The sequence below is a fragment of the Crinia signifera genome, chromosome 5 (assembly GCF_055691185.1).
Source record: "Crinia signifera chromosome 5, ASM5569118v1, whole genome shotgun sequence".
Taxonomy (NCBI): domain Eukaryota; kingdom Metazoa; phylum Chordata; class Amphibia; order Anura; family Myobatrachidae; genus Crinia; species Crinia signifera.
In genome coordinates this window covers 48,487,130-48,499,282 of record NC_139221.1, presented here as the reverse complement: position 1 = coordinate 48,499,282, position 12,153 = coordinate 48,487,130, and the positions used below count along the sequence as shown (strand labels likewise).

Sequence of the window (12,153 nt, the reverse complement as noted above, 5' to 3'; positions counted from 1 at the left end):
ACTACATGGGTGCTGCTGCATAGTAACTGTGATTACTACATGGGTGCATCTGCATAGTAACCGTGACATGGGTGCTCCTGCATAGTAACCGCGATTACTACATGGGTGCTCCAGCATAGTAACCGCGATTACTACATGGGTGCTCCTGCATAGTAACCGCGATTACTACATGGGTGCTCCAGCATAGTAACCGCGATTACTACATGGGTTCTCCTGCATAGTAACCGCGATCACTACATGGGTGCTCATGCATAGTAACCGCGATTACTACATGGGTGCTCCTGCATTGTAACCGCGATTACTACATGCGTGCTCCTGCATAGTAACCGCGATTACTACATGGGTGCTCCTGCATAGTAACCGCGATTACTACATGGGTGCATCTGCATAGTAACCGCGATTACTACATGGGTGCTCCTGCATAGTAACCGCGATTACTACATGGGTGCTCCTGCATAGTATCCGCGATTACTACATGGGTGCTCCTGCATGGTAACCGCGATTACTACATGGGTGCTCCTGCATAGTAACCGCGATTACTACATGGGTGCTCCTGCATAGTAACCGCGATTACTACATGGGTGCTCCTGCATAGTAACCGCGAATACTACATGGGTGCTCCTGCATAGTAACCGCGATTACTACATGGGGGCTCCTGCATAGTAACCGCGATTACTACATGGGGGCTCCTGCATAGTAACCGCGATTACTACATGGGTGCTCCTAAATAGTAACCGCGATTACTACATGGGTGCTCCTGCATAGTAACCGTGATTACTACATGGGTCCTCCTGCATAGTAACCGTGATTACTACATGGGTGCTCCTGCATAGTAACCGTGATTACTACATGGGTGCTCCTGCATAGTAACCGTGATTGATCACTACATGGGTGCTCCTGCATAGTAACAGTGATTACTACATGGGTGCTCCTGCATAGTAACCGTGATTACTACATGGGTGCTCCTGCTTTGTAATCCTGACTTATTGTTCATTCTAACTCCCACTATCTTTGAAAACCCATGCAGTTCCTGTTCCCTGCTTGGGGTGCCGCTGTCTGCTGTGGTGTTTCTAGCACAGGTCTCGTTTGCATATCAGTGCTGATATACAGAACACATTGTGCTAGAAGCACTACAGCAGACAGCGACACCCCAGGCAGGGAAGAGGAACTGCATGGGTTTTCAAAGATAGCGGATGCTAGAATGAACACCAGTCTGCCATGACAGACACACTGCAGAGAAGAGGAGTCTGACCACTGCCAGAGGCAATAGCATAGAGGGTAAATGCATGGTATTTGCTTGCCACTTTCCTACACTCGCAAAAATTTATTTTTTGTAAAGTGTGAGGGCAGATGTAGAGTTGGAAGGGGCCTGTCCTAGCTCAGCTATACATTGCAGTGTAATATAAAGCTGCCCCGTTTTGTGCTACATGCAGAATTAGGACAGTATTTTCCCTGCATGCCCCCAAACTATTGCACCTGTACAGCTGGCATTATAACACCTCATCCTAACTGTAACTAATGCCCTAAATGTATACATAGACTAATCACAAGACTGGAGAAACCTAAGTGTTATTAGATACCTTTAGCTTTAATGTACTTGGTTTCTTTTGACAAGTCCTTTTAAATGTGGGTTCATTCTGGGACTTCATTTTGTAAGTTTTTTTTTTTTTTTTTTTCATTTTTGCAGTAGAATCCTTGCATCCGCCTGAGGAAGAGCACATAAATGATGGTTGGTAGATTCCTGCATTACTTGATAACTATCCTTGTATATTGCATGTGTGTTTAGTGTCCGTGAGTCTCCGAAACACTGCCATCTGTTGGCAGTGAGTGAAACTACATCTCTTTGTCGCGCAAACACAGAAGGTAGCAGACTAGCTTTTGAAGCATCGAGCGTGCTTACTAATTGATTTTATACGCACAGTCTGTGTGCAACTGAGTCTGAATCAGTATATGTAGTTCTATGAGGCACTACATTATTTATCACACTAAGTTCTGTTAGGCTTCATGTCCTGATTAAGAAAATCAGACCCATACAGGTGTCGCAAATCCGATTAATCAATGCTGTCTCGTGAAGTAGTTTTGTCGCATTGCAGTTAGGATGCGAATTCTGACAATAAAATATGCAAAAAGGTCGGTGTGCTCACTTGTGCCAAACCTCTCGCGCTACAAGGCGTATAGATGCTAGGTGTCTGAGAACACATCTGTATTGGTGACTTTCACAAATTTCTACAGTTATCACAAGTATCCAGAAAAAAATAATAATACTTGATACAGGGCTTTTCGATTATGCAGTCTGCCAGTGTATTGATATACTGTAGTTTGTGTGTGTGTGTGTGTGTGTGTGTGTGTATATTTGATGTGAAGTGATTGCAAGATGGGTCACTAATGCTGTTTTTGATACTGGGGAGTTAAGTAACTTCTGGCAATATTGTCCATCGTGGGTGTTTTGGCCTAAAGTGGGAAAATACATTATAGATTCCAGTCCAGTTCTGAAGGATCTCCCAACGAATATAAATACATTACAGATAGTACAAAGAAGGGCATCTAACATGGTGCATGGGCCTACATCACATAACTAACCCGGAAAGACAAAAAAATCCCAATAGGTATGTTTGGAGCAGAGAAGGGGGGACATGATGAAAACTTTTAAATATATCAGTTTTAACGAGGTCCAGGAGGGAAATATTCTTCAAATGAAGGGAAGAATTAGAACATGAGGACATGCCCTGACACTGGAGGCAGGTTCAGAGGAAATCTTAGGAAAAATTATGGTAGTGGACACGTGACATCGCCTCCCGTCATGATTTAGTGGGGAAAAAATTGGACAGAATAGCTAAAAATCCTATGACAATGGAATATGTTGGTGCAATGTAAACACTATTAATGTTTAATAAATTACTAATTCTGTTATTAACAATATGACAAAAAACAGTCTTGTGTAAATAGAAGCTGTTTTGGGATCAGAGTCTCCTCAAGGCACCAAAATAAACTATACAGAGTACTAATAACAATATGGAGCCCTCAGCATGTAATATTCTTTTTAATTATAGTACTTTAATTTAAAAATGTTCAGTATATTTTTTAGTAATGTCTATAACTAATGTGAAAAAAAGGCCTAATAATGGAAGCGGGTGCCGGATGACAGCCCGACAGTTGAGATTCCTATGGTCAATACTCGGACATTGGAATCCGTACTGTTTTAAATACCCGACGGGGGCTATTCTACCTCGTGGTGGGGCCACAACCCCCATCGAGGGAGAAGAGAACCTGTGGCAAGCGGAGCGAGCTTGCAAGGGGCTTCATTGCACTTGCCCCCCTGTTGGAGTACCGGCGGTCAGGATTCCGATGTCAGAATCCTGGCTGTCAGCCCACCATACTACACCCGTGGAAGCAGGGTTATACATAGTATACATTGTTCTTGGATAACTGAAGTCATACCTTCATCGGTTGTTTTTCTGCCAGCAGATGAGCAACCAGAAGCGGAACAGTATGAAGCAACTGGTAAGTAGGAGGTCTAGATTTCCTTTTGCTTTCTGTGATATTAATGCTAGCAACACACTACTCAATCATACAAATGAGCAGCCACCGGGGACATGTGAGGAGATGAGTTCTCATTAGATGGAAAGCCCCCATATATACTGCACAGTAGACAGGGGTGAGGTCAATTCCCAGCCTGAAGTTGGCTGCATCGGATGTATTTGTAAACCTAAGCGGATATTCCAGACCATCATTAAGCAATATTATTATCAAACCAATCGGTTGGTTTGCTCAATTATCATGTGGTGAATGGCTAGCTTCAAAAGCTTAGAGCAGGGATGGGGAACCTTCGGCCCTCCAGCTGTTGTGAAACTACACATCCCAGCGTGCCTTTTTACAGTTTTGCTATGTGGCCATGCTTCAACTGTTGCAGGGAATGCTGGGATGTGTAATTCAACAACAACTGGAGGGCCGAAGGTTCCCCATCCCTGGCTTAGAGAATGATGTACAATTTCATGGATTTGGTTTGATGACTGTACAGTATTTTCAGGCAAAGCGTTTACATGAGCAGTGAATATAAACAACTGATTGGCTAAAACCTTACATCGGTGACTTATATTTTGCGCATACTAGAACGCATTGACTAAAATTATGGCTTTGTTTGAAGCGATTTTTATTTCCTGGTCTATTGTGTTTCCTGGTTTTGCCTCTTATTGGCTACGTTATCTCAATTAAATAAAAAATATTTGAAATCCACCCAATACATGTGGGGATGGTGTCATGCTTTGCTGTGGTGTAAAGCAGAAAAATAAACAGACCTAACCTTAAAAGCTCCTAATCCTAAACCAAGCTGTAGAAGTAATATAACAAATAAACATACTTTGCAGCATTCTTTCTACTCCTGCCCTAAACTTTTGCACAGTATTGTAAGATTGCTTTCCAAAAGGATACGGTCATTGGGTCTACAACAACTTGGTCGACAAGCATTGGTGCAACACCACTAGGTCGACAGGCAGTAAGGTAGACCTGGGTGTAGGTCGACATGTTTTTTTTTTACTGTTTTTTTAGCCAACAGGCGGTATTTCATGCCCTACCATCCACTAGGGCTTGGTGGGAGAATAAAATAGTGGAATATGCCCAAAGCATAGCGAGGGGATGCAGTGCACTTCAAACTGTGTCCATGTCGACATTCGGGTAAAAAAACCCCTGTGAAAAACCTCACGTCGACCTTTACAATGTTGACCTAATGCTTGTGTCGACCTAATGTCCTGTCGACCTAGACCCATGTCGACCTATACCAATGTCGACCGAGTGGTGTCGACCCAATGCTTGTCGACCTAGTTGCTGTAGACCGAACGATCCCAACCCTTATCTGTGACGTGAAACGGTCTTCCACGATTTCACCATTGTAGCAGAGTTTGGCTGTTCCTCATCCAGTTAAGTTTCCTTCACAGCTGTTTCTGTTTCAGCGAATGACTGTTTCAACCTACATATGACAATGATGTGTCTTTTAGTTCCTAAATGTATTTGATCCACTAGACAAAAGAATATTACAATATTAAATCTCTGAACATATTGGTTGCAAGCTTTCTGTGCGCACATACATAGCTACCTTCAGGGCCGGTGCAAGGCACCGGAGCGCCCCAGGCGAGTCGGGGTGGGGGCGCCCCGGTGCCGGGGGGGGGTACCTGTCCTGCGGCGCTGTGTATTTAAGTCTGGCGGCGGAGGCAGCGGGGGTCCCTGCAGTCCATTAGAAATCACGAGCGCTATCCGCTGGGCTATGCGGAAGCGCTTCTAGTGTGAAAACACTGGCAGCACGCTGATTGGCTGAGATCAGCGTGCGCCGTGCTGCCAGAGTTTTCACACTAGAAGCGCTTCCGCATAGCCCGGCGGATAGCGCTCGTGATTTTTAATGGACTGCAGGGACCCCCGCTGCCTCCGCCGCCAGATTTAAATACACAGCGCCGTAGGACAGGTAACCGGGCGGCACAAAATGCCGCCCTCCAGTGGCCGGCGCCCTAGGCAAATGCCTAGATTTGCCTAGTGGTGGCGCCGGCCCTGGCTACCTTTATTTGGATTGTAGTCGGGATCCCAGCTGGCCATCATCCCAACAGTGACCATACAGAGGTGTCCTAGCTCATCCTACCCACAAATCGCAGCAAATGTTGACCGTTTGCCACAATTACTATGCCTGCAGATGTGCGAGTGCACTTGCACACGCACCCGTGGTCCATGGAATCTCATTGGTGCTTATGGTCCTGTGACAGGGTCTCACATCGCCATGGCAAGTTGCAGCCACATGGTGACTTGTTCTCAGGATAGTTTAGATTAGTGGGACACATCTGTACCTGCTGCAGAATTCCGGCAGTGTATTAGGGGTAACAATTAGAGGGGAAGTTGGGGTTATGGTTTTGGAAGGGTGGATTAAGGTTAGCGTACTAACCAACTCTTGTCAGAATTTCTGCGCTGGGATTCCACTGCTAATATTGTGATCACTGGGATATCTCACCCAACCCATTCTTTTAGTATTCCACTGAGCAAATTAATATGGTTGTTAAAAATATTTAATATGTTCCTTTTTTCTAATTTACAGAAAATCCAGTTGAAGATGACAGGCCACCCGAGCAAGCAGTACCTGTAGGTATGTATCCCCATGTACAAAAGATCACCCAAAGTATTGGGCTGCAGCTCTGAGCTTTCTTGATTTATTTTGTGTAACTCTTGTATATTGTGTGTGACAGAGACTGTACATGGAGCAGATAAGAACTTTTACTGAAAAAAAAACAAAAAACTGCGGCTTCTAGTCATGTACAAGGTTCTCAGTCGCACACATACACTGTAACAACATAACGGTTTAGGCAGGTGTCAATTTAGAATGCTGTAAAGTAGGAATGCTTTAAAAAATAGAAGTGGTTAATAGTTTCTGTTATCAGTTAACAAATACAAAGTCAATGATCAGAAGAGAATCTAAATCAAATCAATATTTGGTGTGACCACCCTTTGCCCTGAAAACTGGTCTTAGATGCACTATTGTGCTATAATCAAAATCCGCTTTATTGGGCAGGTATACTGTACTTGCGTATACTAGGAATTTGGTTTGAATTGCTGTGCAACAGCCAGTTAGGTAACAGTTAAACAGGTGACAGTACAGATATACATAACACGTACAGGTATAGGCTAGATGTACCCTGGGGGTTATAGACGCAGGGAACATATATTCACTGAGCTGCGCAGCGCCTAGGCAGCTGTCAGCGGCGCCACTGGACGTCGCAGCAGCCAAGTAGGTAACAATATAAGCAGAGACAGTACAGTTATCACACAGGGAACACCTACCTGCCGAGCTGCACAGCGCCTAGGCAGCCATCAGCCACCCGGATATATGGGCCCATTTCTCCTTTCTTCTAACAGCACAGCTTTGGTTTGCTTTTCAGGTTATAATGAATTTAAACTTGTAGCTAAATGTTGTATCTTGCAGCACTCCAGCTGGTATATTTACTAAAGGTTGACTTAGCTTTTTTCAGTCGAAGGTCTCTTTAAATTTTGGCCTATTTTGTGTGTCCGGTATTTTATAAGTCCAAATAAACTGAAATCGAACTCTGCTCTTCAATAGAATCACTTCCAAACTTTCAATGCTTTCTATTCCTATCCCATATTTACGAATAGTTGATTTGAAAATCGAACAAAAGTGGACACTTTTTCAATAGAACCATCAGTAGCCATTCTATTTGATTTTTTTATTAAGCATGTGGTGCACCTTGTCTGCCTTTAAAATAATCATAAATATGCAAATTGGCCCTTGAATGATGTTTTTTGGGGGGGTAATACCAGTGCATGTGACTTGTTTTGCCCAACAGACTTTTGTATAATTTTGTCCATTTTGATTCCCTTTTAAGTACATTTTTTTTTAAAAACTCTTCTGAGTGTGAAAAACACATTTAGAACTTCATATAGAAACCAATGTACCATCGATAGCCGAATAGAACAAAAAAACAACACTGTAGTCTATTTTGTGGGGATCTTTGTTCTATTCTGGTCAATTTTAAAGGGACCCAAAATCGACTTTTAGTAAACCTACCAATAGCAGTCCCTCCAGCTACAACAGACCGAAACACCCTGCTTATTCCGATTTCCTGTAATGTCCAAGGCATGTCCGCTGACTATGACTTACATGGCGGTGCCTGAAAGTTTGTGAACCTTAATTTTTTTTATGTTTCTGCTGAAATTTGGCCTAAAACTACGTAAGCATTTCACACAAGTCCTAAAAGTAGATAAAGAAAATCAAATTAAACAAGGGAGACAAAAATATTAGACGTGTTTCCGTTCAAAGTAAAAAAAAAAAATGACCACTTGGTTTATTGGCTACTGACCTAGATGTTCCCATAGGACAGTACCATGATGCTCCTCTGTCCAGATGTACATTTATGTCACAATCTGATCCTTCTTTTCTTTCCTTTCAGAACAAAACTCTGCACCATCTGAGGACCACACTGAAAAACATGCAGGTAAATGAATATTTTAGAGCCCAAAGCGCATTGTTTGATTTTTAAATTTGGGTCTCCTTCATTCCGTGTTATCGCTGGCTTTTGTGCCAGAGACCCAGGGACCCCCCCATATACAGCAGGCCCGATTGATGTGTCTGGGTTCTGTGGAGTTTAATAACTTGGGAGTTCTCTTTCAGATTGGTTATTGCTATGGGCAACCAATCAGATTCTACTTATTTATTTAGCACCTTCTAGCACAGGGATGGGGGAACCTTTGGCCCTCCAGCTGTTGCTAAACGACATATCCCAGCATGCACTGCTACAATTTTGCTATTTGGCCATGCTAAATCCGTAGCAAAGCATTCTGAGATGTGTAGTTCAACAGCTGGAGGGCCGAAAGTTCTTCATCCCTGTTCTAGCAGATAATAGAGGGAATCTGGGAACAGGGCAGTGTCCACACTTATATACCCAAGTCCTAAGTGATCACTGCATAGAAGAGCATGTGCAGTGGTTGGGTTCCTACCATCAAAACCACTGATGCCAATTAATTTAGTTGTTTTGGAAGGATGGCATCCAGCTGGTATAGCATTCTGGTAGCGCACCATCCCACAGTGCAACACACTGCAACCTGTGAGGACTAGGAATATACAGTGTGGCCCTTGCTTTATCTTAAAGTTATACATGCAACTCTTTTTCTTATGCTGGCCACACATCAGACCAACTTTCCTCCAACCATCCAACTAGTTGCTTGGATGGAATAAAAATATGGTACTGGATGGGAGCACAGGACAATCAGAAATGTGCTCACAAACCCTGCAAAATGGACAAAAACATTCAGTCAAATTGTTTAAATCAAACAGGTTCAGCCACAGTACTGTGTCTGAGCGACTGTTTTTGTCCTTTTCCAGATTTTGGGAGCAAATTTCTGAAGTAAATATTAAATTTGCTCCCATCCAGTGCCATATTTTTATTCCAACCAAGCAACTAGTTGGAGAAAAGTAAGTTCAGCATCCAACTTTCCTATTTGCCAAACTCCCCTGTGTTTCATGTGAGGTTTGCTGAGCTGGAGTTTCTATAATTTACTGGCCACTTTCAGGCTGATGGCTTATCAGACTTATCCCAGATTACGGAGCGAAAAGTTCACTCTGTATGCCCAAAGAATGCTCAATGCTTGTCCACCATTGCAGCCTTGTTAGAGGTGTGATCCTTACGCCTGTTAGAGAAGGGAGGGGTTGGTCTAATACAGTAATAGTTGTATTTGCAAACAGAAGGCGACAGACACTCATAGACCGTGTATAAGTCGTGTTATTTGCATGTGCTTGAGGGCTGTTGCAAATACACAATGAGGCTGCCGGCACAAGAGAGACACTTCTGATTGGTTGACTGTGTATGTACCCTGTGATGCTGATTTATTAGAGCGTTTTGCGTTGCATTGAAGCTTACTGAATGCTTATTTCAGAAGGAGAACAAAGTTGTTTAAAAACCATGGGCATGTGCTGTAAAGCGTAGGATCGCCCAGGTGCTACACGTGCCACTGCCAACATGTACTTAACTTGCGGTAGTAGCGACCTGGCTTAAGCTACCAATGGCCTTTTTAGCTAATCTATTTTTAGCCTGCCACTTGGGGGCAGTTGCTGCCAATTCATCTTCAGGCGGGCATTACATAATCTGTACTGTTTGTTAGTATGCATAAAGTTTCCTGTGCAAGATTCTCCGTCAAGCCCACTCGTATGTCATCATGTAAGCATCCAGTAGATGGCGCCTGGTTTATAACTTGTATACTGTATATTGCACTGTGTTGGTGTATTCCTTCGTTAGGAAGTTTACCTTTTAAACCAGTAATGTTACTGATGTGCCAATGGGTTTTAGGTTGGGCAATGTTAATCAATATCCTTGCTCTCTTAATAGGCATTATGATACTCAGAGTTATCTGTATGGAAAGGTTCTCCAATTATACTAATGTTACATTTTCTAACGGTTAGGAATTGGGCTCCTGTTTCTGTTAAGTGTCCCTTACCAAAATGACCAGAATAGTCGCATCAAATTTGTATGTACAGAGAAGTTGGTACTTGTGTACTTTCACGGCTCCCATCGCATGCCAAATGTAGTGGCATGCGATGAGATGCGATTTTTGCAGTTTTTATGCATTTTTGAAAAATCGCATGCGATTTTTAACAGAAATGCATCCAAATGCATTGAAATTAGTATCAAACCTGTTCAATGGCCCCCAAATTTTTTTGAGGCTGTACCACCCCCACTATCAACGCGAACCCGAAGCGTGGCGAGCGCAGCGAACCCGCGAGGGGCGGCGGTACGCATCCTACGACCTTTTCATTTGGATGCATTTCTGTTAAAAATCGCATGCAATCTTTTTACTATACGATGGACATCGTGGGAGCCGTGATTGTACACAAGTACCGAGAAGTTTTATTGTTTGATCCTGTGGATAAATAAAAGGATCCAGCGCTGATAACACCCACCAGCTTTTCAGCATAAATCTAATGAAGCATTCTGTAGTCAGGAGACTGAAACTAATCTGCTCTTGTTTGCGGCTGGTCGATGAGTCCAGTGTTGCTGCATGGGCCTAGTTACATGAATGACGGTGGTGTTGCTTTGTGCTGTGAAGCATATGAGGCTGGCATGTGTCCCCAAGGCCAGCAAGTGACTGTGACTATGCTTCTGTGCTGGAGGAACTTTACTTGGTATCGCGTCCTGTCGTCCGTTTTCTTATTGGGAACAGATTAGTACTGAATTCCTTGCTTGAATTACATTACAGCTAAGGACAGCTGACCATTTAAGTTGGATCTTCGAGAAAGCAACATATTATCTATGGGGGAATACAATTTATTGCGGGCATTTAAGTAATTTATTGCCCAATGTTGGTATCCAACAATTCTTTTTTTTCTTTTTGTGTGGTCATTTACCCTATGAAACACGGGGTTCTCGGATAAATTCCCAAACCTCTGTGTTTTTACTATCATAAAAAAGCATAATTTATCAGAAATATTGTATCTCCTGCCTCCATGCAGTTGAAACTGAATCCCAGATAATGCCAGCTATCCTCGGTAATTGAATTACACCCTGGTGATCAATTAGCCGCTGTAACTAAGATGTACATGAAAAGTGAGAGCTTTCGGGAGAGTTTTCCCATTTATTTTTAAAGCAGCAATCCATTGCATGGCAAAATCTACCTGGTTTTGCAGTATAACGATTGCCGCTTTAAAAATGTGAAAACTTTCCCCAAATCGCTCACTTTCTGATTCACACCCTGTCTCATTTGGCCAATAGTCAGATACTGGGATTAATCAATAGTTTTTGTTGCCCAATCTCACATCTAGAGTGACAAAGTGATATTTAATGGTTTGTGCTGGCGGGTGCAATTAACTGAACTCATTACTTACTATGCATGTCACAGTAAGCGTGTATTCTGGTAATTTCAGCATTGGTATGTATCCCTTCTATCCTTGTGGAATTTTATAGTAGTATGCGAAACAGCCTGCTTTATAGGAGAAACAATAAAAGTATTAGGACATAAAGTGAATCTCTCTTATATGAATACATGTGTATATGTTCATTCTAGAACCCGCCATCTTTGAAAACCCATACAGTTCCTCTTCCCTGCCTGGGGTGTCGCTGTTTGCTGTGGTGTTTCTAGCACAGGTCTGGTTTGCATATCAGTGCTGATATACAGACCACACTGCGCCAGAAGCACTACAGCAGACAGCGACACCCCAGGCAGGAAAGAGGAACTGCATGGGTTTTCAAAGATGGCGGGTACTAGAATAACCACTAATAAATATATATGTGTGTGTACTATTAGAGCCTTTACTTAGCATAAACCAACATTTTGATCACCTTTAGAATGCTGCTTTGCAATTTATTTCATGTGACTTGTTAATGGACTACAGATTCAGTGTAGTCATGAGGCCTATGAAAATTATTAGTTTTATTTAATCTGCTTTAAATTATTATTATTTTTTTTAAAGTATCATTAAGAGTAAAAAGAGAACAATTAGCAATTATAATAAATTCCTTGTGATTAGCCACCACGTTTGGCAACAGTAGGGAGTACCTACCGAAGAGAGCGTGCCATTTGAAAGGTGGGGAGACCCGCTGGATCAGCCGATATCACCTTACGTGCCGTGCTCTTCGGCCAAGTATTCCCTGATGCTGCTAAACCCTCCTTGTTGAGTGC

At 42.8% G+C, this 12,153-nt stretch overlaps 1 protein-coding gene across 8 annotated transcripts in view; it reads left to right on the top strand.

The window, feature by feature from the left end:
* ASPH (aspartate beta-hydroxylase) overlaps nt 1-12,153 on the top strand; it is a 190,117-nt gene that overhangs the window by 99,886 nt on the left and 78,078 nt on the right. For all 8 annotated transcript variants that reach the window (XM_083187160.1, XM_083187155.1, XM_083187159.1 and 5 more), the window contains 4 exons: nt 1,688-1,729; nt 3,466-3,501; nt 6,071-6,118; nt 7,935-7,979. In XM_083187160.1, the coding sequence (XP_083043286.1) occupies nt 1,688-1,729; nt 3,466-3,501; nt 6,071-6,118; nt 7,935-7,979 (171 nt within the window). The remainder of the gene's footprint in view (nt 1-1,687; nt 1,730-3,465; nt 3,502-6,070; nt 6,119-7,934; nt 7,980-12,153) is intronic.